Here is a 27,424-nt window from a genome sequence, read left to right on the forward strand (position 1 = left end):
ATTAATAAACTGTTTCGCTGTTACACTGATCAGTATAGTATTGGACCTATTCTGAGATTAGGCTAATAGATGTGGCAGCTCCATGAAAGTAAGCTACACCCTTTCTCTGAGTAGTGAGTTACTTTGAGTACAAATTAACATCTTGGTGTGGTGGTGGTCTGTTCCCAGCACTTCCTGTGCGCTGTGTTTTTAAACTAGAAACAACCAGTCCTGTGCAGGTTAGGGTCTGTATCTGGGGCAGAAAAAACACCCCAGTACTTTACAGTAATCTCTCGCTCAGGGTTTTACAAGAACACAACAGGCAGAAGCAGTGTTGGACCAAAGACATTAGACCCAAGCTTTATTTTGTATTCTCAAAAACTGGCCACTCTTGCTTCAAGTGGTAACAATGGTCTTTGTCGCAATTTTTTTATAAAATGAGGGACATTTCTCTGGCACTATTCTCTGGTGAAGTATACTGTATTGTAATTGAGTAGTTGCATAGTAAACATGTAGCCTTCAAACGAACATGTTTCAAATTAATTGACAATAACTGAGATTGGAATTTGTTACTGTATGTGTCACTATTACAATCTTGCCACACCCACATCATTTTACAGTTATACAAACTATTACCTCTGTCTTCCTATGACCATAGAGAAAGTCATATGCACTTTCATATTACATTCATATTACATTTGAATGGAATTTCCATACTCTCTCAAGAGGGAGAACATCTATTTACAGCAACTCACTGTTTCGGCTATGTGGTGGGCTCAACATTTTACATAAACCATGGAAAGCCCCCAACCTGTAGCCAGCACATGCGTACAAACACGCGCATCTGTGCAAAAATATACACCAACACTAACTTGCTCGCTCACTCACTCAATCACTCACTCACTCACTCACTCACTCACTCACTCACTCACTCACTCACTCACTCACTCACTCACTCACTCACTCATACTGAGTGAGTCATATGCAGACATATAGACACAGGCACACACATTTAGTCACACACAGGGACATAAAATGTTCGGTATGAGTTATTTTTCCCTGTTATATCCCCAAATCATCACTAATAATCACCAAAGTGTCTCAGTGGTTTCTTCATTAAAATATATATTTTGATAGTCAATAACAAATGATGGTTTATCATCATTATGTGTGAGATAACCTTTGTGATACACACTACTAACGGGTGTTATTTTGCTCCTCTAACTCTGAGGTGTGACGTGACGGAGGGTTCACACTCAGAAGCACATATTCTCTAGCTCAAACCCTTGCCCACCTGTCTCACCCCGATCCCCCTACCCCCCATCTTTAAATCACATTTTATTCTCTGAAATACTGCTGCACTACGGTTAGCACACTGCTCAACATTTCCATGACACCAGGAAGAGTGTGTTTTAGTTTGATATATGTATAAAAAAAACATGAATCCCCCCAAGGAATGACATTTTCATCCACAAAATATGTTCAGCTTTCCTCTTTTTCAGTGAAAAGATCCAACAAAGAAGACGACTTAAACAGTAAAACAGTCAGCAGCAATGTGCCGTTATGGTCTGGATGAGGTCTCTTTCAGAGCCTGTGGGCTCAGTGGACTCGGATGGCTGCATACTCTGAGCATTCATCATGGGGGGTTGGAATATGGGGGGGTTTCGGGGACCCTCTAGGGGTCTGGTGGTTCAGGCTAGCGTACACAAGGTGGTTTGACCCTTGACCTCCAGCTGTGATGTCAGAGGAATGCAGAGTTCCGTTTGTCATCAGGAGGCTGTGTGCCGATGCCCTGTTGATGTGTTTGGCATAGGGACCATTGTTGTAGAGATTGTCAGAGTGGGCAGGGTTTGGTGTGAATGGTGATGATGCAAAGGTTCCCTTAGAGCAGGAGGAGAGGTCTGGACATGGTGCTGCCTGTGTGGACATTTCCATTAAACACAGAGAAAAACAATTAGACAAAGTCAGGACAGCAAGGCTTCCATTTTGTACAAATTTAGTATATTGAGGACCAGTTTTGTCATGATAGTAAATGACCCAGTGGTTAATAGTAAGATGCTATAAGATTTTCTTACCTGCTCCTTTATGCCGTTATTTGATGACCTTGTTGGTCCTGAATAATGTGTATATTTTAGAAAGTTAAAGTGACATGTTTGCTGTATTTCAACCTTGTACACAATAAAAGTCTGTATTAAATGGGTCTAATAGAAAACCTGAGCTGGCGCACACCAAGAGAATATGATTTAGTGTAGAGGTGCTGACTAACGGTGAATAAAGTTATAAAACAAAGAGAGTCACACACTCCACATGTATAACCTTCCAGTAATGTATTGGGTAAGAAAACACCAATGTTTCGCCATCACTGTGCCTTCTTCACCCTGATTACTGGGAGGTTATACATATGGAGTCTGCGGCTCTCTTTGTTTTTATAGTAATAAATGGGTAACAGCATTACTTACCTTTACATCCATAAAGATAGAGGAAGGAGATTGCTGTCATCACGACCACCAGCAGTACTATTCCCACACAGATGTAAGCATACGGCAGCCAGCTCAGATATTTCTCATCATGCTTTGCATTTGGTGAGTTGTCTGTTAGAGTAGAAACAGAGGTCTTAACACCAGACACAGTTGTCACATAGGCCTACTAGCTGATGTGATGTGATTGAATGTCTGTAATTTCATAAAACATTGTCCTACATGTGTTGTGGTCTGCTGTGCTAGTCATTTTCAGGTTGATATCTGTAGAAATAAGTGTATCAAACAACAAGGACTCAACTGAGTATGTATTTTATTCATTTTAAAACAATTGATTGAGGAAAAAACTAAGCTTTTGTTGGTTACCTGAGACAGAGACATTGATAGCATGGCTAACAATTGATGATTTATTCCCAGCCATTCCACATCTGTACGAACCATCGTCATTCATAGATATCTTCTTAAAATCCAAAAATGCAATACGATTTTCTGACCCGCTATCAAATGGTTTCCATCCAATTTTGACTTGCTCTGTCTCATTGATTTGTTTGCAGTTGGCGTCCTCAAATTTACACCAGGTGACACGTAAGGTTTCCCCACAATGTTTCACGGGGCAGTTGATTGTCAGCCGTTTCTGAGGGACAGCATTCCAAACAGTGTTTCTTTTGATTGGCACCTCAATTTCACATGGGCCTTGGTGTGAGAAAAGATGATGGAAACAATTGACATAATTACTACTGATAGGGATCATACTAGTCACTGGCAAAACACAAATGAACATGAAGACCTGTCATATTCAAATTGCAGTTGAGGAGTTACGCTTTGACAGTGTCCATCACCCATCTCTGACTGACTTTGGTTGATCAATAAGTACATTCAGAAAGTATTCAGACCCCTTTACTTTTTCCACATTCTGTTACGTTACAGCCTTATTCTAAAATGGATTAAATTGTTATTTTCCCTCAACAATCTACACACAATACCCCATAATTACAAATCAAAAAATGTTTTTTAGAAATGTTTGCAAATTTATCAAATATAAAAAACTGAAATATCACATTTTCATACGTTTTCAGACCCATTACTCAGTACTTTGTTGAATCACCTTTGGCAGCCTGAGTTCCTGAGTGCTTTGGAGCAGGTTTAAATCAAATATCTCTCTGTACTTTGCTACGTTCATCTTTCCCTCAATCCTGACTAGTCTCCCAGTCCCTGCCACTGAAAAACATTCCCACAGCATGATGCTGCCACCAAACTTAACCGTAGGGATGGTGCCAGGTTCCCCCAGATGTGACGCTTGGCATTAAGGTCAAAGAGTTCAATCTTGGTTTCATCAGACCAGAGAATCTTGTTTCTTATGGTCTGAGAGTCCTTTAGGTGCCTTTTGGCAAACCCATATTCGGGTTCTTGGTCACCTCCCTGACCATGGCCCTTTTCCCCCAATTGCTCAGTTTGGTTGGGCAGCCAGCTCTAGGAAGAGTCTTGTTCGTTCCAAACTTCTTCCATTTAAGAATGATGGAGCAGGGCTCCGGGCAGGGCTCCGGGCAGCCGAGCGGAAATGGAGGAAAACTCGCCTCCCTGCGGACCTGACATCCTTTCACTCCCTCCTCTCTACATTTTCCTCCTCTGTCTCTACTGCTAAAGCCACTTTCTACCACTCTAAATTCCAAGCATCTGCCTCTAACCCTAGGAAGCTCTTTGCCACCTTCTCCTCCCTCCTGAATCCTCCTCCCCCTCCCCCCCCTCCTCCCTCTCTGCAGATGACTTCGTCAACCATTTTGAAAAGAAGGTCGACGACATCCGATCCTCGTTTGCTAAGTCAAACGACACCGCTGGTTCTGCTCACACTGCCCTACCCTGTGCTCTGACCTCTTTCTCCCCTCTCTCTCCAGATGAAATCTTGCGTCTTGTGACGGCCGGCCGCACAAAAACCTGCCCGCTTGACCCTATCCCCTCCTCTCTTCTCCAGACCATTTCCGGAGACCTTCTCCCTTACCTCACCTCGCTCATCAACTCATCCCTGACCGCTGGCTACGTCCCTTCCGTCTTCAAGAGAGCGAGAGTTGCACCCCTTCTGAAATAACCTACACTCGATCCCTCCGATGTCAACAACTACAGACCAGTATCCCTTCTTTCTTTTCTCTCCAAAACTCTTGAACGTGCCGTCCTTGGCCAGCTCTCCCGCTATCTCTCTCAGAATGACCTTCTTGATCCAAATCAGTCAGGTTTCAAGACTAGTCATTCAACTGAGACTGCTCTTCTCTGTATCACGGAGGCGCTCCGCACTGCTAAAGCTAACTCTCTCTCCTCTGTTCTCATCCTTCTAGACCTATCGGCTGCCTTCGATACTGTGAACCATCAGATCCTCCTCTCCACCCTCTCCGAGTTGGGCATCTCCGGCGCGGCCCACGCTTGGATTGCGTCCTACCTGACAGGTCGCTCCTACCAGGTGGCGTGGCGAGAATCTGTCTCCTCACCACGCGCTCTCACCACTGGTGTCCCCCAGGGCTCTGTTCTAGGCCCTCTCCTATTCTCGCTATACACCAAGTCACTTGGCTCTGTCATAACCTCACATGGTCTCTCCTATCATTGCTATGCAGACGACACACAATTAATCTTCTCCTTTCCCCTTCTGATGACCAGGTGGCGAATCGCATCTCTGCATGTCTGGCAGACATATCAGTGTGGATGACGGATCACCACCTCAAGCTGAACCTCGGCAAGACGGAGCTGCTCTTCCTCCCGGGAAGGACTGCCCGTTCCATCATCTCGCCATCACGGTTGACAACTCCATTGTGTCCTCCTCCCAGAGCGCTAAGAACCTTGGCGTGATCCTGGACAACACCCTGTCGTTCTCAACTAACATCAAGGCGGTGGCCCGTTCCTGTAGGTTCATGCTCTACAACATCCGCAGAGTACGACCCTGCCTCACACAGGAAGCGGCGCAGGTCCTAATCCAGGCACTTGTCATCTCCCGTCTGGATTACTGCAACTCGCTGTTGGCTGGGCTCCCTGCCTGTGCCATTAAACCCCTACAACTCATCCAGAATGCCGCAGCCCGTCTGGTGTTCAACCTTCCCAAGTTCTCTCACGTCACCCCGCTCCACCGCTCTCTCCACTGGCTTCCAGTTGAAGCTCGCATCCGCTACAAGACCATGGTGCTTGCCTACGGAGCTGTGAGGGGAACGGCACCTCAGTACCTCCAGGCTCTGAGCAGGCCCTACACCCAAACAAGGGCACTGCGTTCATCCACCTCTGGCCTGCTCGCCTCCCTACCACTGAGGAAGTACAGTTCCCGCTCAGCCCAGTCAAAACTGTTCGCTGCTCTGGCCCCCAATGGCCCCCAAACTCCCTCACGACGCCAGGACAGCGGAGTCAATCACCACCTTCCGGAGACACCTGAAACCCCACCTCTTTAAGGAATACCTAGGATAGGATAAAGTAATCCTTCTCACCCCCCCTTAAAGGATTTAGATGCACTATTGTAAAGTGGCTGTTCCACTGGATGTCATAAGGTGAATGCACCAATTTGTAAGTCGCTCTGGATAAGAGCGTCTGCTAAATGACTTAAATGTAAATGTAAATGGAGGTGACTGTGTTCTTGGGGACCTTCATTGTTGCAGACATGTTTTGGTACCCTTCCCCAGATCTATGCCTCGACACAATCCTGTCTCGGACCTCTATGGACAATTCCTTCGACCTCCCTGCTTGGTTTTTGTTCTGACATGCACTGTCAACTGTGGGACTTTACATAGACAGGTGTGTGCCTTTCCAAATCATGTCCAATCAATTTAATGTACCACAGATGGACTTCAATCAAGTTGTAGAAATATCTCAAGGACGATCAATGGGATGTACCTGAGCTAAATTTTTGAGTCTGATAACAAAAGGTCTGAGTACTTATGTAAATAAGGTATTTCTGTTTAGTTTTTTTGACATTTGCAAACATTTCTAAAAACCTATTTTAGTTTTTTTATTATGGGGTATTGTGTGCAGATTGATGAGGAACATTTTTTATTCAATGTTGCAGACATGTTTTGGTACCCTTCCCCCAGATCTGTGCCTCTGTGCCTCGACACATTATTATGGAAATAAGGTATTTTTTGTATTTATTGTATGTTTTTGTGTGTAAATTGATGAGGAACATTTTTTTTAATCAATTTTATAATAATGCTGCAATGTAATATAATGTGGAAAAAGTCAAATGGGCTGAATACTTCTGAATGCACTGTACATAGCATACTGTTGAAGGAAATGTTAAGTAAATTGCCAAAATTAGCAAATCTCAATCCCTTTCAAATGTAACACAAAAACTAGAAGTGACAAGATGGAAACATCTTACCTTGAGCATTGCCATGGATGCAGACCAGGAAGAGGAGACAGAAGACCAGCAGGATGTGGTCAGACCACGGTGGGTCCATCAGGGCAAAGATGCAATGTCTTATGAGATCTCAAGACAGGTCATGCTTGTGTCACTCAGTTAGAGCAAACCCTCTGTGATTACAAACGTGAGTTGAGTGGAGACACTGACGATATGTTCTGAATATGTCTCTCTCTCTCTCTCTCTCTCTCTCTCTCTCTCTCTCTCTCTCTCTCTCTCTCTCTCTCTCTCTCTCTCTCTCTCCTCTGCATCTACAGGGTTTTTCCACTTCCTGTCCTCCTACATATGAGCCTACCTACCATAGCTCTCTTGTCTATTGCTTCTACTTTAGAGGTCTGTTTCCTCTCCCTCACACATCGTAGGCCAACACGTATATGTGTTTTTAGTATAGTATATTATTGTAGGTCATTTAATGGGCAATGATCTTTAAACTTATGCTCAGTTAAAAAATATAGCTTTTCACACTTTTAGTAGACACTCTTATCCCGTGCATATATTTTCAAACTTGTCTCCCCGTGGAAATTAGACCCACAACCCTGACGTTGCAAGCGACATGCTCTACCAACTGAGCTACACTTAACAATTGCATGGTAATCCACTCCTCTTTGGTTCTCTATTGCTCCTCTATTGTGCGTCAAGCAAGAGGGAACCTGACCATCAGAACAGCTCCTTGAATCCCTACTTCTTGAAGTTTGCAGATGTGTCTAAAAAACACTTATTTACCCTTTGGTGTGTGTACTTTACTATATTTATACTTGGAATGTTGCTTTTCAACAGCAAAAGATAAAAAATAAAAAAATTAAAATAAAAACTTTGTAGGATGTCTTTAAAAAAACTTAGTACAGCAAACTTGCTATAGCACCTACACCACCTGTGGTAAGAAATATTTACCTGATGACTAATGCTTTCCATTCAGTCACTATCAGAGTTCATTAACAGTTGCAACCTATGTCTTCAGCTACTTACAGAGCGTTACAGTATCGCCATCTTCTGGTGAATAAATTACTGAGGCAGTTCTCCATCCTTGACTGTATTTATTAACACAAGTAACCAAGTTGTATTCAACTGCTACAGTTGAAATGCATTTCACATTAAACTTTCTGCCTCAATAGATATTATTCAAGGGCAGACAAAGAGATGTTACACAGCTGATATGATTTTGTCAATTTGATCACATCATCAGGTCATAAAGTCACAAATACTGCTTTGTTGATCTACATCAGCTTCCTGTATTCTCAGCTCACTCAGTTCCACTTCTGTATCCTGGGATGTTTCTGCAAACAGAAGCAGTCATAAGTATAAACATCCTGCAGATGACACAACACATCACAGCCGTGGGAAGTAGGTGTGCGGAGGGTGTTGCAGCACCCCCTGAAAAATCATAATATCAAAAAATGATAAATAATAACACATTTTTATTTTGTATTTTTTGAAACAAAAGTAGTGCACTGGGCCTTTGCTAGTCCTTTATTAGCAGACCGATATACCCATCTGTAGAAGAAAACAAAAATGTCTGCGCTGGGCCTCTCGAGTGGTCCAGCAATCGCCCACAATTGGGTTAGTGGGGGATTGCCCTTGCCCAGCGGGTCTTCACTTGGCTCATTGCACTCTAGTGACTCCTTGTGGTGGGCTGGGCACCTACAGGCTGAATTCGGTCATCAGTTGGACAGTGTTTCCTCTGACACATTGTTGCAGCAGGCTTCCGGGTTAAGCGAGCGGTGTTCTCGGATCATGTTTCGGAGGACGCATGACTCGACCCTCGCCTCGCCTCTCCTGAGCCCATTGGGGAGTTGAGACAAGATCTTAATTGGACGTCACGAAATTCAGGAGAAAAAGGGGTAGAATTACAGTTATTATGATTGTTTATTAAACAAAGTGTGTGTGTGTGTGTGTGTGTGTGTGTGTGTGTGTGTGTGTGTGTGTGTGTGTGTGTGTGTGTGTGTGTGTGTGTGTGTGTGTGTGTGTGTGTGTGTGTGTGTGTGTGTGTGTGTGTGTGTGTGTGTGTGTGTGTGTGTGTGTGTGTGTGTGTGTGTGTGGGTGTGTGTGTGTGTGTGTGTGTGTGTGTGTGTGTGTGTGTGTGTGTGTGTGTGTGTGTGTGTGTGTGTGTGTGTGTGTGTGTGCTATTACTGTAACTCACCTTGTATTTGTATTTGTTAAGGATCGCCATTAGCTGCTACCTTTCTTCGTGGGGTCAATAAAAACACTTTTCACAACACATTAGGTGTGTGCCCTCAGGACACTACTCTACTACCATATCAACTATTCAAAATATATGTGTACGTGTGTGTAGAGTGCATGTGTATGTGTGTGTAGAGTGTATGTGTGTGTCTCTTTACAGTCCCAACTGTTCCATAAAGTTGATTTTTATCTGTTTCTTAATTCTGATTCTACTTGCTTGTATCAGTTACCTGATTGTGAATAGAGTTCCATGTAGCCATGACTCTATGTAGTGCTATGCACCTCCCATTGTCTGTTCTGGACTTGGGGATTGTGAAGAGACCTCTGGTGGCATGTCTTTGTGGGTATGCATGGCTGTCTGAGCTGTGTGCTAGTAGTTTAAACAGACAGCTCGGTGCATTCAGCATGTCAATACTTCTAACAAAAACCAGTAGTGATGAAGTCAACCTCCGCTATTTTGAGCCATGAGAGATTGACATGCATATTATTAATGTTAGCTCTCTGTGTACATTTAGGGACCAGCTGTGCTGACTGTTCTGAGCCAATTTAAATTTTCCTAAGTCCCTCTTTGTTGCACCTGACCACACAATTGGACTGTAGTCCAGGTGTGACAAAACTAGGGCCTCTAGGACCTGCTTTGTTGATAGTGTTGATAGCAGCACTTTATTATGGGCAGACTTCTTCCCATCTTAGTTACTGTTGCATTAACATGTTTTGACCATGACAGTATACCATCCAGGGTTACACCAAGCAGTTTAGTCATCTCAACATGCTCAATTTCTACATTATTCATCAATCAATCAATCAAATGTATTTATAAAGCCCTTCTTACATCAGCTGATGTCACAAAGAGCTGTACAGAAACCCAGCCTAAAACCCCAAACAGCAATGCAGGTGTAGAAGCATGGTTGCTAGGAAAAACTCCCTAGAAAGGCCAGACCTAGGAAGAAACCTAGAGAGGAACCAGGCTATGAGGGGTGGCCAGTCCTCTTCTGGCTGTGCCGGGTGGAGACCAAAGATGACTGACCTTATAGTAAGTACAGCATCATATGATACAAGGCATTTATGTATGTGTTATAAATGACCAAAGGGTTCTGACTTTAAATTAAGTACAGTGTCATGCGGTATAGGGTCTATGGATGTGTTATTAATGACCTAAGGTGTCTCACTTCAATTAAAGTATTACAGGACACTACATAATGTGTCAATAAATAGGTTATTAACGTCCTGCTTATTTATGACGGTTGTCTCATGATCCACAGGTTACTGTAGTGTGTGAGAGGTATTTAAATTGCTTGATGGACCTGCAAAGCTTGCATTAGTGTGTGTGTGTGTGTGTGTGTGTGTGTGTGTGTGTGTGTGTGTGTGTGTGTGTGTGTGTGTGTGTGTGTGTGTGTGTGTGTGTGTGTGTGTGTGTGTGTGTGTGTGTGTGTGTGTGTGTGTGTGTGTGTGTCAGAACCAAGATGATTTGGAGTAGTCTGTTCCCATGCTGGAGACCAGGGCTTAATTACCTGTTGCATTGGTGCATGTAACTTGATTCCAGAAGAAAGACACTTTTAATTTCTTTAGGCTCGGGGCTTTTAGCAAGGTAAGTGTTTCTTGGTGTAACATCGTCCCCAGGCAATTGCACTCATAGCACATATAAGCCTTGGATATCAATCATTCAAACTTGGCCTTAGTGGGAGTGACCGTAGAATTCTATAGGAGTGAACTTACTGAGTAAAGTATTTGTCATCTTCATTACTTAGCACAGTCAAAAAGTCATAATTATTGCTAACCCTGCCCATTTCCACAATGTATCTTGTTAAAATGTGATTTTAAACCTAAACCTAACTAATGAAGGCCAAGTGTTATGCGCATTTGGGCGGAACTGTCTGGGAACAAGATTATGTGTTATGTGACTAAGATGACATCAGCACGTCACCCTTTGTAGGTTGGAACAAGACGCATTTCGCTACACCCACAATAACATCTGCGAAACATTTGTTTGTGACAAATACAATTGGATTGTATTTGATTTATAAAGCACATGTCTATATCATATTCAGCATTGTGGGTTATGTCACTTCTGACATTGGTGATTATGTCACACAGTTATGGCACATTTATGATCCCTTTATAACATGTGATTATAAAGGGCTAAGTAACACATGCGTTGTAACACATTTCTGTAGTGCTTATGAAGGCATTATGAAGGCTTTTTTAGGCGTTTATAAGCTAAACGTAATATAAAGCAGGACCCAGAGGGTGATGGCTGTGATCGGAGAAAACTGAGGATGGATCAACAACATTGTAGTTACTCCACAATACTAACCTACATGACAGAGTGAAAAGAAGGGTACCTGTACATAAACATATTCCAAAAGATGCATCCTGTTTGTAATAATGCACTAATGTAAAACTGTGGCAAATACATGAACTTTGTAACCCACCGCCTTGATTCGGTCTTATGTTGTTTTTTTTAGATTGGATAAAAATAGAGACTCAGCAACAAAATGGTATATCATACACTGCAGTTGAGAAGCAATGGGAAAGTAATTCTGCTTGGAAAGTTGATAAATTGTAATCCCATTTTTTTTAGAAAATGGCCCTTGGATGTTTTGGTATTCATACTGGAGAGCTGTTTTTTGTCTACACCTACTCAGCGTCTTTCACCCCCTGTTAAGCCTTAGCCCCACACATCTCTTTAAAGACTCACATGTGAGGCCATGTGCTAAACAGAGTGAGCAAGGTAGTGTAGTAAATAACCAAAGATTTAAAGACTAAAAATAGTGAAAGTAGTAGCCTACATTAAGAAAAACTATAGGTAAAAATACACTTTATTTAGTCCTTGGCCTATGTCCTAATCTGACTTTGAAAGTTTCCAGATAAAAATGGTATTTAAATATATTCTAATGATGAGATTATGCTTACCCTTTCACATGAAGGGTCATGTGAAATAAAGGCTATAACCAGCCCCCAGCCACATCTATCTAAGTGAATGGATCACCATTGTGTAGATATGCACACATGGCCATGAAATACAATAGATAGCCGTAATCACCCCCAGACACACCTGGCTTAGTTGATGGGTCATGTAATCATTTTCTTGCGAAGTTGAGTCTTTTGTTTTAGGTATGTTGCTAGCTAGCTAACGTTAGTCTGTAACTAGCAATGCAAATGGCTTAAGATACTAATATTACTACACAGATCAAATATGTAACGTTAGCTAGAGAGCCAGCAAGCTACCGTTCGCTAGCTAGCTAACAGTATCATTTAACTTGAAAACGATTTGACCAAATTAGAAACATGTCATATTTCTCTTACCCGTATACATGGATGAACTCTTTGCAACAGTGTGTCTTTCTGTTTGTAGCTAGCTACTTCTTGTTTGTCCCTGTTGTAACTTTAATGGGTTACAGAGTTAATGATAACAGTTAATTCATTGAGATGTATCTAAAGATATTTTTTTACAGTCATTTACATATGTAAGAGTAATTGTGTTAGAATTCATGTGATGGAGATTGACAGAACTATGTACATATTTCTGTTGTATTGGACTACGCTATTATGATGTTTGAAGGTGTCACGTCTGCTCCTGCTCTTCCCTCCCCCTGGCGCTTGTGGGCGCCAGATTGCCTTGCATCACGCACTCCTGCCATCCATCATGCACACCTGCCTTCCCTCGTCATGCGCATCAGTGTTATTGGACTCACCTGGACTCACTTATCACCTGTTTATTTCCTCCCCTATATTTGTCAGTTCCCCCGCTCTGTTCCCTGCAGCTTCATTGATTGGTTTTTGTCGCTGTTTTCTGTCGCTGTTCCTGTCTCGTTCTATGTCTGTACTTATTAAATGTTACTCCCTGTACCTGATTCGGTTCTCCAGCGTCAACCCATGTGACAGAATGCAGCAGCCATCATACAAAGCATCGGGGATTACTGGTGTTCTGGTTGGTATGGTGGTAGCGGCTCTGGGTCGCCACCGATGGAACAGGGGGTGCCGAGCCAGCTCGTCAGGCTTCCATGCCCTAGCTGGCTCGAGAGGTTTCCTTGCCCCGGTTGGCTCGGATGCCCCTCATCCCTCGTCGGGCATCAGCCGGATTGTCAGTTCTTATTCACCCAGCCAATCCAATAGTTTTTTTTGTTTTGTTGGTGACGTTGGGGTGGATTCCACAACTGATGGAACCGGGGGTGCCTAAACAGCTCATCAGGCTTCCACGCCCTGGCTGGCTCGAGAGGTTTCCTTGCCTCGGTTGGCTCGGCGGCTTCCCATCCCACGTCACACTCCTTCCTCCCTATCATCGGGCTTCCTCAGCGGGATTGACAGGCATCTTGCCTCAGCCAGATCGTCAGGCTTCCATGCCCCAGCCAGCTCGCCAGGCTCTCATGCTCCTGCCGGTTGGTTGGGCTCACACGCACCAACCGGCTTGCCCAGAGCCCATGTCTCGGCCAGTTCCCCCAGGTGGGACGATGGGTGGCGCTCCTAGATGGGGTGGTACTGTCACGTCTGCTCCCACTCTTCCCTCCCCCTGACACTTGAGGGCGCCAGATTGCCTTGCATCACACACACCTGCCTTCCCTCGTCATGTGCAGCAGCATTATTGGACTCACCTGGACTCACTTAATAATGAGTTAATAATTGCCTGATTAATTTAATCAAGTAATTATAAACCGTTAATCATTCGACGAGCGGCAGTTGTCAGATTAACAACAATGTCATCTCAGATTTTCAAAATATGCTTTCGAACCATAGCTAAACAAGCATTTGTGTAAGAGTATTGATAGCCTAGCATAGCATTTAGCCTAGCATTCAGCATGCAACATTTCACAAAAACAAGAAAAGCATTCAAATAAAATAATTTACCTTTGAAGAACTTGAGATGTTTTCAATGAGGAGACTCTCAGTTAGATAGCAAATGTTCAGTTTTTACAAAAATATTATTTGTGTAGGACAAATCGCTCCGTTTTGTTTGGCTACGAAAAAAACCTGTATCCAGGAGTGTAATTCTCTCCGCAAGCTCATTAGCATAACGCAACGTTAACTATTCATGAAAATCGCAAACGAAATGAAATAAATATATTAGCTCTCAAGCTTAGCCTTTTGTTAACAACACTGTCATCTCAGATTTTCAAAATATGCTTTTGAACCATAGCTAAACAAGCATTTGTGTAACAGTATTGATAGCCTAGCATAGCATTAAGCCTGGCATTCAGCATGCAACATTTTCACAAAAACAAGAAAAGCATTCAAATAAAATAATTTACCTTTGAAGAACTTCAGATGTTTTCAATTAGGAGACTCTCAGTTAGATAGCAAATGTTCAGTTTTTACAAAAAGATTATTTGTGTAGATAAATCGCTCTGTTTTCTTCATCACGTTTGGGTAAGAAAAACACAGAAAATTAAGTCATTACAACGCAAACTTTTTTCCGAATTAACTCCATAATATCGACAGAAACATGGCAAATGTTGTTTAGAACCAGAGGGGAGTAGAAAAGTTTGTTTCCTACAGAAGGAGGTTCAGAACAGGGAGAAAGCACTACAAATGACAAGATCATGCAACCAACAGAAAGAGACCAAACCATAGAATAAGTCATGCTCCTCCAATGAAATTTAAACAAGAAGACCCAACGTGCCATCTGTTGCAGCCATGCACACTGTCAGCCAGAAGGAACATAACGGTCTATTCTGTGACAGTGCAGACCCCAAATCAGAAAACTGCCCTGACCACAATATTACTACAAGCAAAGACAAACAAAATAAAATGGGAAGATTCTTTGTATGTTTAGGACAGAAACACATAGCAAAATTCTGTAATGTCAAAGACGTGTCGTGCAGCATGTGTAAGCAGACGTCACATTGCTGTGTGTACCTGTAAGAGGAGTGAGGTGCAACCTCCTACTGTTTCTGCAGATGCTGTTGTTTCCTCAGTTATTCCCCATTCAGTGAATATGAAACCAGATGGACAGAACACTGTGTTGCTACAAACGGCAAAGGCATGGGTAGAAGGCCCATCGGGCAGGAAGATAGCTCGTTGCTTACTCGATGGATGTAGTCAGAGAAGCTTCATACATGAAGGGCCTGAAGCTACCAGTAATCAGACAAGAGGCACTCACTCTTCACACAATTCACTCCTCTGCAACATCCCAACCCAACACAATGAAAATCATCTTGGAGAATGTCTGGGACAAACAGCAGATTATTTAAATAGAGGCAATTGAAACCCCACAAGTGTGCACAGCTGTGATGATGGTTCCTAGTGAGCAGATTCAATAGAAAGGGACTGCAGCTTGCAGACATTCCAGGAGATCACAATTATCCTGAACTCTCTGTCCTGATAGGGGCAGATTAATACTGGCAGATGGTATCAGGCCGAGCGGAGCGACTGACAGAGACGTTGGTTGCTTTGGAGAGCAACTTTTGGATGGTCGGTGCAGGGACCAGTGTCCATGTCAAATGTCGCCGAGACAACATGCATGTTCATCCCACTTGAAAAAGACACACAAGTCTCCAAACAACTTTATGCATTCTGGGAGCTGGGTATCACAGGCCAGAAAGCACTGAACCCAGAAGAAAACGAGGCTCTACAGTGGTTCAAGAGAACAACCACCTTCAAAGATGGATTATACCACATGGAGTTGCAATGGAATCAAGAAATGCCAGAACTGCAAGACAACTATAGAAATGCCAAGAAACAGTTTGAAGGTCTGAAGAAAAGACCGAAGAAGGATGTGATCGTTGTACAGCAGATACAATGAAGTAGTAGATGACTACTTGCAACAGGATATGGCAGAGGACATGTCCAAGGATAATGCATCAAGCACAGACAACATGAAATACTCAGAGAGGACAAGATGACGACAAAACTGAGAGTGGTGTTTGATGCCTTGTCACATGAAGATGGCTGTCCATCCCTCAATGACTGTCTACTCACAGTAGACAGTCATTGAGGAAGTCTGCTCCCTGCTATCATCTTGGGCAGAGGGCATGGCTATCCATTCTGGATCTGCTCCTTCGGGTGAGTCCGGTAAACTTTCCCCCATTTTATCGGCCCTTCCCCATCTCTAAGATTCTCCCACTCTGTCTGCCGAATTCTTTCTCTTTGCTCTTGTTTTCCTTAATAGGATGTCGGTGGGCGGACCTGGGTGGGTCGTCAATGAAATGGGACACACCTGGGCTTGGCTGTGTCCCGGGGATAAATATACCTTTCCCCCATTCATTGTTTTGGGACCTCTCAACACCCCTCATTATCATTATTTACAGTCAGGACCATAAATATTTGGACATTGACCAAGTTATTATTATTATTTTAGCTGTCTACCACAGCATATTGGAGTAAAGCTTTAATTTGAGGGAATTTGCATCCAAATTTGTGTGAACAGGGTAGGAATGACAGCACTTTTTATATGTGGATCCCCCTTTTTAAGGGACCAAAAGTAATTGGACAATTGGCAGCTCAGCTGTTCCAGGTGTGTTTCCCTCATTTAGTTAATTTACAAGTAAGCAGATAAATGGTCTAGAGTTGATTTCAAGTGTGGCATTTGCATTTGGAATCTGTTGCTGTTAACCCTCAATATGAAGTCCAAAGACTTGTCACTGGCAGTGAAGTAAGCCATCACTAGGCTGAACAATCCAAACAAATCCATCAGAGAGATAGCAAAAACATTTGTGTTGGCCAAATCAACTATTTGGTACATTCTTAAAAAGAAAGAATGCACTTGTCATGTATTTTCATATTATGTCTTGTTCCTGTTCTTTCTCTTCACTCCGTCTCCCTCTGCTGGTCGTATTAGGTTACCTTCTCTTCCTCTCCTTCCCCCAGCTGTTCCTCATCTTCTCTAACTACCTCGTTCACCCTTTTCCCACCTGTTCCCTTTTTCCCTCTGATTAGGTCTCTATTTCTCTCTCTGTTCCTGCTTCTGTCTTTGTCAGATTCTCGTTTGAGTTTCTCATGCCAGAACCAAACTATCGTCTTGTTTGCTTCCCGTCCTGTCGGAATCTACCTGTTCATCTGATGCTACGTGTGATCAGGTACCTCTGTCCTCTACGACCCGCGCCTACCCAGAGAGACCAGCAGTCTGTCGCCGCTCACCCAGCTATTCTCCTCTGCTGCTAAGAAGGGGACTCTAACCCAGCTATTCTCCTCTGCTGCTAAGAAGGGGACTCTTCTGTAATTATCAGAAGGACTTTATGATTCTTTTGTCGCCCTCTCTGCGGGTTGTCTATTTTGCCATTATATACATCTGAAGAGGATCTATGTCTTCCCTGTGTTTTGACATTAAAGGACTCTGTATTTGTTAAACCGCTTTTGGGTCCTCACTCACGTGCATAACAGCACTGGTGAGCTCAGGAACACCAAAATGCCTGTAAGACCATGGAAAACAACTGTGGGTGATGACAGAATAATTATTTCCCTGGTGAACAGAAACCCTTCCACAACAATTCGCCAGATCAAGAACATCCTCGAGGGGGTAGAAGTATCTGTATCAAAGTCAACATTCAAGAGAAGACTTCACCAGAGTAAATACAGATGGTTTACCACAACATGTAATCCATTGGTAAGCCTCAAACAGGAAGACCAGATTAGAGTTTGCCAAACAACATCTAAAAAAGCCTGTACAGTTCTGGAACAACATCCTATGGACTGATGAGACAAAGACCAACTTGTACCAGAATGATGTATGGAGAAGGAAATAAACTGCTCATGATCCGAAGCATACCACCTCATCTGTGAAGCATGGTGGAGGTAGTGTTATGGCGTGGGCATGTAAGGCTGCCAATGGAACTGGTTGCCTTGTATTTATTGATGATGTGACTACAAGCAGCATCATGAATTCTGAAGTGTTTAGGACTATATTATCTGCTTAGAAGCAGCCAAATACTTAAAAACTCATTGGATGGTGCTTCACAGTGCAGATGGACAGTGACCCGAAGCATGTTGCGGAAGCAACCCAATACTTTTTTTAAGGCAAAGAAGTGGAATGTTCTGTAATGGCCAAGTCAATCGGCAGGGTTGCCTTGTGGTTAGAGCGTTGGACTAGTAACCGGAAGGTTGCAACTTCAAATCCCCGAGCTGACAAGGTCCAAATCTGTCATTCTGCCCCTGAACAGGCAGTTAACCCACTGTTCCTAGGCCGTCATTGAAAATAAGTATTTGTTCTTAACTGACTTGCCTAGTTAAATAAAGGTTAAAAAAAATATCACCTGACCTGAATCCAATTGAGCATGTAATTCACTTGCTGAAGGCAAAACGCCCCAATAACAAGCAGGAACTGAAGACAGCTGCAGTAAAGCCCTGTTATCACCAGGGAGGAAACCGAGCATCTGATGATGTCTTTGGGTTCCAGACTTCAAGCAGTCATTGACTGCAAAGGATTTTCAACTAAGTATTAAAACTCACAATTTAATTTAGGATTATGTTAGTTTGTCCAAATACTTTGGAGCCCCTAAAATTGGGGTGGCACATGTAAAAAAAAAGTCCTGTAATTCCTACACCGTTCAACTGATTTGGATGCAAATAACCTTAAATTAAAGCTGAAAGTCTGTTTCCTTTCAAATCCAATGTGGTGGCGTACAGAGCCAAAATGATAATACTTGGTCAATGTCCAAATATTTATGGACCTGACTGTATGCACGCAACCACTCACTTACACTACTGATTACACTAAACACACCATTGTTAATTGTATATAGTATACTTTAGTTAATAAATATATTTTTGTTATTCCTTGATCTCTGCATTGTCTCCCTTTTTGTTACGGGCTACGAGCCATTTCGTGACACTCATTCCACTTTTCATGTGTCTAGGATCAAACCTCTGTCTCACAGCCCTTAGTCTCCTTTTTCCAGGCCCACGCATCTTCCCCATCTCATCGACGGCAATCTGGCGTACACTGTGAGGTGCCTCCTGAGTGTTCAACCTCAGGAATTCCTGTACCTGGTTGACTGGTAAGGTTATGGCCCAGAGGAGAGGTGCTGGGTCCCCGCTAAGAACATCCTGGACCCAGCCCTCATCACTGAGTTCTGCTGCCGGCACCACGGTCAACTAGATATGTGCCCGGGTAGGACTCCAGGTGGCGCCCCTAGAGAGGGTAGGGGTACGGTCACTCCCTGATCTGTTTCACCTGTCTTGTGCTTGTCTCCACCCCATCTGACCATTCTGCCTGCCCTGACCCTGAGCCTGCCTGCCGTTCTGTCCCTGTTTGATGCTGTCTTGGATTACCAACCTCTGCCTGCCCTCGAGTCCATTCGCCAGGTCACTGTACTGCTTACAGCAAACAGCACAGACATCACTGAACCCATCTCTTAGAGTGATCGCCTGGATAAAGATATTCATAGCCAATGCTTGTACAAACATAAAGATGCGAGGTGAACTGACTGCTGATGAACTGTTGGAGGCAGAAAAATACTGATTCATGGTAACACAAGACAGAGTTTTAGTCAGGAAATCGAACTACTGAAGTCAGGAAAAAGCCTAAACAATGACTGTAAAATCGGAGAACTGAGACTGTTCCTAGATGAACACAAACTACTCCGTTTCGGAGGAAGACTGCAACAGTCCAACTTCACATTCAGAGAGCAGCACTCATAGATTCTGCACAACAAGCACAGATACTCAGAATCATGAAAAATGGGATGCCTTCTGGAGTAAGAGACACTCTAGTACAAATCAGAGAGCGATACTGGATCTTGCGTGGAAGGCAGCTAGTCAAGAGCACAGTGGCAAGATGTATAGTCTGCAAGAGATTCAAGGTAAGGGGCAGACAGCAGGTCAATGCGCCTTTACCAAAAGACAGAACTGAATCTCCACCATTTGATGTCACAGGTGTGGATTTTGCAGGACCACTCTACGTGAAAGAAAATGGTTCTGTGAAGAAGTCATACGTTGTGCTGTTCACTTGTGCTGTAACCAGAGCAGTGTAGTTGGAACTAGTCTCAGATCAGTTAACATAGATATTCCTGTTAGTTCTGAAAAGATTAATCTCAACGAGAGCATTATACAATGTAATCTATTCGGACAATGCAAAAACGTTCAAAAGAGCTGATCAGGACTTGAAAGAGCTGTGGAAAGCAATCAAAGAGCCCCAACTTGTGCCGTTCTTCTCAGAAAGGGGCATCACCTGGAGGTTCATTGCAGAGCGAGCAGCCTGGTGGGGCGGATTCTGGGAAAGACTCGTCAGGTCAGTGAAAACATGCCTGCGAAAGGTTCTCGGGAAAGCTTCGTTAAACTTTGAAGAGATGTGCACAGTCCTGACAGAGGGTGAAGCTATCCTAAATTCTAGGCCTCTGACCTTCGTTCACAATGAAGTGGATAAATGACAACCCCTGACACCAGCACGCTTCCTCGTGGGTAAAAGACTAACCTCTTTGCCCAAGCCATTTCCGGCTGACGCTCAGCACCCAACGCTCAACAACGAGGAAATGAAACGTATATAGAAGTATAGGCAGAGACTTGTGACCAGCTTCTGGAACAGCTGGCGAAGAGACTACTTGCTGGATCTAAAGTCAGCACACTGCTGTGACACACCACAGCCCACACCCAGACACACTTGGAAACTAGGAAGATTTAGGAACTGTTTCCAGGCCAAGGTGGCCTGATTAGGTAATGTTCAGTCCGTACTGCCTCAAGGACTTAGTTGAGAAGGCCTATTTAATTGATATACTCAGTAACCCATTGTTACGTTAATGATTAACAGAGTTAATGTTTACAGTTAAATAATTTGTATTAATGTGATGGAGATTGAGAGAACTATGTACATATTTCTGTTTATTTGGTTAGTATTGGATTAGGCTATTGATTGCAAGTACCAGAATGCCGTATGACAGGAGGTAAGAAAACGAGAACGCGGCAGTTACATACAATTGACAAATGATTATCCTGGCTTTCGCTCAACATTCTTTTATTGTTTTGTACAATCTAAAGTGGTGGCTGTAACATGTTATGGATATGCTTGTCATCAGAGAAGTTTTATTAGTATAAAAATAAATGGAATAGACCTAAGTGCAGGCAAGATCCACAGGAAAACCTGGTTCAGTCTGCTTTCCAACAGACACTGGGAGACAAATGTACTTATTAGCACGACAACAGCCGAAAACACAAGGCCAAATATACACTGGAGTTGCTTACCAAGACGACACTGAATGTTCCTGAGTGGCCTAGTTACAGTTTGGACTTAACCTCTTGCTCCTACCTGACACGCAGGCGTCCCATCTAGACATCTGGAAATGCAAATGCGCTACGCTAAATGCTAATAGTACTAGTTAAAACTCAAACGTTCATTAAAATACACATGCAGGGTATTGAATTAAAGCTACACTCGATGTGAATCCAGGTAACAAGTCAGATTTTTTAAATGCTTTTCGGCAAAAGCATGAGAAGCTATTATCTGATAGCATGTAACACCCCAAAAGACCCGCAGGGGACGTAAACAAAATAATTAGCATAGTCGGCGCTACACAAACCGCACAAATAAAATATAAAACATTCATTACCTTTGACCATCTTCTTTGTTGGCACTCCTAGATGTCCCATAATCACTATTGGGTCTTTTTTTCGATTAAATTGGTCCATATATAGCCTAGATATCGATCTATGAAGACTGTGTGATAAACAGAAAAAAATAGCGTCTTATAACGTAACGTCATTTTTTTAAATTAAAAAAGTTGACGATAAACTTTCACAAAACACTTCGAAATACTTTTGTAATGCAACTTTAGGTATTAGTAAACGTTAATAAGCGATCAAATTGATCACGAGGCGAAGTATATTCTATACGGGTACGTCTGGAAATAATGTCCGGGTAAATCTCAACCAAAATATCCGGTCCGAGACCGGAAGAAATGGGCTGTCTCTTCTTCGTTTGACCAAGAAACAAAGCCTAGGCAAATGACAAGACTGTTGACATCGTGTGGAAGCTGTAGGAATTGCAATCTTGGCTCCAGGTAATTTGCTTTCCCGTAGACAATACATGCAAGTGGCGCATTGATATATTTTCCAATTTTCAGTGATCAGATTTTCCTGCGCTTTTCGATGAAACGCACATTCTGTTATAGTCACAGCTGTGATTTAACCAGTTTTATAAACGTCTGAGTGTTTTCTATCCACACATACTAATCATATGCATATACTATATTCCTGGCATGAGCAGCAGGGCGCTGAAATGTTGCTCAATTTTTAACAGAATGTTCGAAAAAGTAGGGGGTAGGAGTAACAGGTTAAATTGGCTTGACAATCTATGGCAAGACTTGAAAATGGAGGTCTAGCCATGATCAACAACCACCTTGATAGCTCTTGAAGAATTTTTTTAAATAATCATGTGCAAATGCCAATCCAAATGACAATCCAGGTGTGCAAAGCTCATAGAGACTTACCCCAAAATGTCTCACAGCTGTAATTGCTTCCAAAGATTGTGAGAAAATGAATCTATTTAATTAATTTTGTATTCTGGCTGTAACACAACAAAATGTAGAATAAGGGGCGTGAATAATTTCTGAAGGCACTGTACATGTCTCCTTCTTTCATTTGAATGTCTTTCAGTCTCACACCTGAACAGGAATGTGTGGAATAATTACTGCAAACAAAGCTTTGATGTTCCTTGTCTGAGCTCTCTGATGTCCATTCACCTGAGACTGAACCAGATTGAGACAGAGAGAGAAAGGAAAGTTGTCCTTTTCCTTGGTTTCCTCTTTGAAATCATGCAATCCAGTGATATTTGACATAACTGTAACCCTTCCTATAAGACTGATAGCTACACACACACAAACACACACAAACACACACACACACACACACGCACACACATTTTGAGTGTGATAAGTATATCATTCCTTGATTAGCCAGGAGAGGCAATTCAATGATATATGAAATGATATACACTGCTGGAATGATATATATATATACACTGCTCAAAAAATAAAGGGAACATTAAAATAACACATCCTAGATCTGAATGAATGAAATATTCTTATTAAATATTTTTTCCTTACATAGTTGAATGTGCTGACAACAAAATCACACAAAAATTATCAATGGAAATCGAATTTATCAACCCATGGAGGTCTGGATTTGGAGTCACACTCAAAATTAAAGTGGAAAACCACACTACAGGCTGATCCAACTTTGATGTAATGTCCTTAAAACAAGTCCAAATGAGGCTCAGTAGTGTGTGTGGCCTCCACGTGCCTGTATGACCTCCCTACAACGCCTGGGCATGCTCCTGATGAGATGGCGGATGGTCTCCTGAGGGATCTCCTCCCAGACTTGGACAAAAGCATCCGCCAACTCCTGGACAGTCTGTGGTGCAATGTGGCGTTGGTGGATGGAGCGAGACATGATGTCCCAGATGTGCTCAATTGGATTCAGGTCTGGGGAACGGGCAGGCCAGTCCATAGCATCAATGCCTTGCTCTTGCAGAAACTGCTGACACACTCCAGCCACATGAGGTCTAGCATTGTCTTGCATTAGGAGGAACCCAGGGCCAACCGCACCAGCATATGGTCTCACAAAGGGTCTGAGGATCTCATCTCGGTACCTAATGGCAGTCAGGCTACCTCTGGCGAGCACATGGAGGGCTGTGCGGCCCCCCAAAGAAATGCCACCCCACACCATGACTGACCCACCGCCAAACCGGTCATGCTGGAGGATGTTGCAGGCAGCAGAACGTTCTCCACAGCGTCTCCAGACTGTCACGTCTGTCACATGTGCTCAGTGTGAACCTGCTTTCATCTGTGAAGAGCACAGGGCACCAGTGGTGAATTTGCCAATCTTGGTGTTCTCTGGCAAATGCCAAACGTCCTGCACGGTGTTGGGCTGTAAGCACAACCCCCACCTGTGGACGTTGGCCACTCATACCACCCTCATGGAGTCTGTTTCTGACCGTTTGAGCAGACACATGCACATTTGTGGCCTGCTGGAGGTCATTTTGCAGGGCTTTGACAGTGCTCCTCCTGCTCCCCATTGCACAAAGGTGGAGGTAGCGGTCCTGCTGCTGGGTTGTTGCCCTCCTACGGCCTCCTCCACGTCTCCTGATGTACTGGCCGGTCTCCTGGTAGCGCCTCCATGCTCTGGACACTACGCTGACAGACACAGCAAACCTTCTTGCCAAAGCTCGCATTGATGTGCCATCCTGGATGAGCTGCACTACCTGAGCCACTTGTGTGGGTTGTAGACTCCGTCTCATGCTACCACTAGAGTGAAAGCACCGCCAGCATTCAAAAGTGACCAAAACATCGGCCAGGAAGCATAGGAACTAAGAAGTGGTCTGTGGTTATCACCTGCAGAACCACTCCTTTATTGGGGGTGTCTTGCTAATTGCCTATAATTTCCACCTGTTGTCTATTCCATTTGCACAACAGCATGTGAAATTTATTGTCAATCAGTGTTGCTTCCTAAGTGGACAGTTTGATTTCACAGAAGTGTGATTGACTTTGAGTTACATTGTGTTGTTTAAGTGTTCCCTTTATTTTTTTGAGCAGTGTATATTAATTGTGACATTCATGATTTCTTGTTTCTAGTTTTTGATTGTGTACTTGTTTATCATTTTTACTGCACTGTTAGGAGCAAGTACAAGCATTTCGCTGCACACCCGCTATAACATCTGCTAAACTGTTTACATGACCAATCCATTTTGATTTATGACTGTGACAGTTACGGTTTGCAGTTTGCATGGTGTACACACCCAGTTGCAAAGAACTGAGACTTTTTGGAACATGGATGATAACACCATCTCAAACTACAACATTGTTGGTTCAGTTAAAGTTTGCACGTGAGTATTGTACTGGCAACTGTTTTGCCTTAGTCAGAAGTGGTTAGGTGTGTGTGTGTGTGTGTGTGTGTGTGTGTGTGTGTGTGTGTGTGTGTGTGTGTGTGTGTGTGTGTGTGTGTGTGTGTGTGTGTGTGTGTGTGTGTGTGTGTGTGTGTGTGTGTGTGTGTGTGAACATGATGACACCATCACAAACTACGACAACATTGTTGGTTCAGTTGAAGTTTGCATGTGAGTATTGAACATACGCCCACAGAACTGTTGATAACTTTGTTAACTTTTCTTCTTAACTGCATTGTTGGTTAAGGTCTTGTAAGTAAGCATTTCACTGTAAGGTTTACACCTGTTGTATTCGACACGTGATAAATACAATTTTATTTTATTTTATTTTAACAGGCAGTTAAAACTCCTGTTCCTAGGCCGTCATTGTAAATAAGACTTTTTTCTTAACTGACTTGCCTAGTTAAATAAAAAACATGCTATCTTACCGTGCGTGTGTGTGTGTGGAGTGCTGCTGTAAACCACAGAGCACAGGAAATCAGTATATCAAACATACCGTTGTCGCTCTCCTTCTCTCTCTCTGACTGATGTGTGTTCTTCCACACTCTATCTTGTGTCAGTTAATAGTTAACGGCGACAGAGCAGAGTTGTCGTGGCACCACGACCCCGACACCTGGCACGTTCTGAGCGCCATCCAACCCGGGCACCCCGGATCAGCTGACTTACCATGGGAAACTATATATGTGGTACACTGAGGTGAGCACTCCCTGAGGAACATGCACTCACACACCAAACACGCACACATTTGGTTTGTTCTTGTTAGTGTGTTCTGCTTCTTTCAAAACTGTCTTGCTGTAGTTGATCTATTTTGAAAAAGTGGCTGTAAGTGTACATGACTTTCTTGTTGGTCTCAGAGAGGTGATGGCCTGTAGCTGACAGGGCATATGGCCTGCCTGAGTACGTATACAAGCATTTGTACAGAGCTTCCTGTTGCAGCAATAGTGTTGAGTAGGGCCTGTCTAGCAGCATCTTCCAGGAAGTTATTTTTAACAATAACTTTGCAGTGAATACTCATTAAAACTCTTTAATAGTAATATGTTTTCATTTGAAGTGCACACATTGTGACAGCTCTCTCTCCCATTTCTGTTGGGTGACCAATTCAATTTACACTCTTCTCTGTTGTTAGAGTGAGTAGTGAATGACATGTATAAACTTTGTCCTCTGTTTCCTTTTTTCAGGAAGAAGAAAAATAAAGATGGTAATACTTCTACTTCTTTTATAAAAGTATGTACATTTTCTTGTTATGCTTTAAAGTATTTGTTAAAATGAAATAAAAACATGGCTACGTGTATGATTCTCTTCAGGAGATGACAGTGATGATCATAGCAGCCCAGACACAGAAAAGAAGGTATGAAGTACAAACAATATTTGGCATGTCCAAACACATGGATGATATAACACTGAGTTGTATTGGGTTAGGGCCAATTTCATTTAAATTCAAGAAGTACACTGAAATTCCAATTATTTTCAATGCTTTTCAATAATACATGCATGTTTGCGTGTGTGTATAATTCTGTCTCTCGCTGGATCACAGTTAGAAAATGACTTTTTTGGGCTCTTCAAACAAGTAGCGACAGTTGTAAAAGATATGGATGATGTATAATAAGTATGTTAGATAAAGTTCACAGCATGTTTGTTTTGCTTGTCAGGTGAGAGGTGGATTCTGTAGTATAAAAGGCTGTATTCATGGTTCAAAAAGTGTGCAAAGAAGTAGATCATAGTCAAAACCGCTGTCTGATATACACAGATAATGTGTGTCTGTGTGCTACATATTCAACAAGTACAGAAGCTTCCTTATCAGTCTAAAATTATCCAATTCACCTGTGATACATTCTCACTAGATCAGTGGTCATGGGGGAGAGGAGTTATTTTAAAAATGTATATTCTATTTTAGCCAACAAGTTTTCCTGATCAGGTCACGTGGTCAGGGATAATTCCTGGCCCTCATCATAAAGGAAAAGATACAAGGAAAGGAAGCTTATTTAAGACAATTACAACATAACTTTTGTTTCACCTCATTGTTTCCATTTTGTGACAGGAAGAGGATGTGACATACGCCACCATTGACCATAGCAACACCAAGACAACAGGTGTCATAATAGATTCTCACCCTAACGACTGTGACTACGCCATTGTTAAACCTCCAACTTGCCTCGCCCACCAGTCGTTAATTAAAGAAGACTGTGCAGATGACTATGTCTTCATGGGCTGACCTCATGTACAATGTGTGTGTGTGTGTGTGGGGGGGGGGACATTTTGAAGGGGGACAATGGAGATGCAAGGTGGACATAGGCCTGGGGCAAGCTGGACAGCACCCTCCTGGACCAAAAGACCCTAGATGTGACTATGATAGCGCCCACAAATGGAACTTTTGATGCAGTGTGGTTGCAGGAATGGTGTGCTTTTATAGTTGTGTTTAATTATGTTTTACAGTCACATTATGCTTATGTTAATGTTTACATTTTTTTCCCTAAGAGAAACGGATGCTTTAGTTCAAACTTTCAATGTGGTTTATTTGGCCTCTTGACAGAGGGAACATACAGGCCAGAGATTCAAAGGCTATAGCTATCATACTGACCCCTGAGATACAACTACCAACCACACCAC

The 27,424-nt window shown here is 42.9% G+C and overlaps 2 protein-coding genes across 3 annotated transcripts; one reads left to right on the forward strand and one right to left on the reverse strand.

Annotated features, from left to right (window-relative positions):
• Positions 1-308: 308 nt before the first annotated feature.
• Positions 309-8,981, reverse strand: LOC118386192 (B- and T-lymphocyte attenuator-like). 2 transcript variants are annotated; one of them, XM_035773714.2, is made up of 6 exons: positions 6,799-8,978; positions 2,823-3,149; positions 2,679-2,720; positions 2,439-2,570; positions 2,055-2,092; positions 309-1,896 (listed from the first exon to the last, which is right to left on the reverse strand). In XM_035773714.2, the coding sequence occupies exons 1-6, from the start codon at positions 6,875-6,877 to the stop codon at positions 1,579-1,581; spliced, it is 936 nt and encodes a 311-aa protein (XP_035629607.2). In that variant the 5' UTR covers positions 6,878-8,978; the 3' UTR covers positions 309-1,578. The 2 variants fall into 2 exon arrangements, with proteins under 2 accessions (XP_035629607.2, XP_035629609.2); XM_035773716.2 differs by lacking the exon at positions 2,679-2,720 and having other exon boundaries at positions 6,799-8,981.
• Positions 8,982-25,308: 16,327 nt separating this feature from the next.
• Positions 25,309-27,318, forward strand: LOC118386193 (uncharacterized). Its single transcript, XM_052522348.1, has 4 exons — positions 25,309-25,513; positions 25,996-26,015; positions 26,122-26,165; positions 26,856-27,318. The coding sequence occupies exons 1-4, from the start codon at positions 25,485-25,487 to the stop codon at positions 27,027-27,029; spliced, it is 267 nt and encodes an 88-aa protein (XP_052378308.1). The 5' UTR covers positions 25,309-25,484; the 3' UTR covers positions 27,030-27,318.
• The last annotated feature ends 106 nt before the right edge of the window (positions 27,319-27,424 follow it).

Source organism: Oncorhynchus keta, chromosome 7, assembly GCF_023373465.1.
Source record: "Oncorhynchus keta strain PuntledgeMale-10-30-2019 chromosome 7, Oket_V2, whole genome shotgun sequence".
Classification (NCBI taxonomy): domain Eukaryota; kingdom Metazoa; phylum Chordata; class Actinopteri; order Salmoniformes; family Salmonidae; genus Oncorhynchus; species Oncorhynchus keta.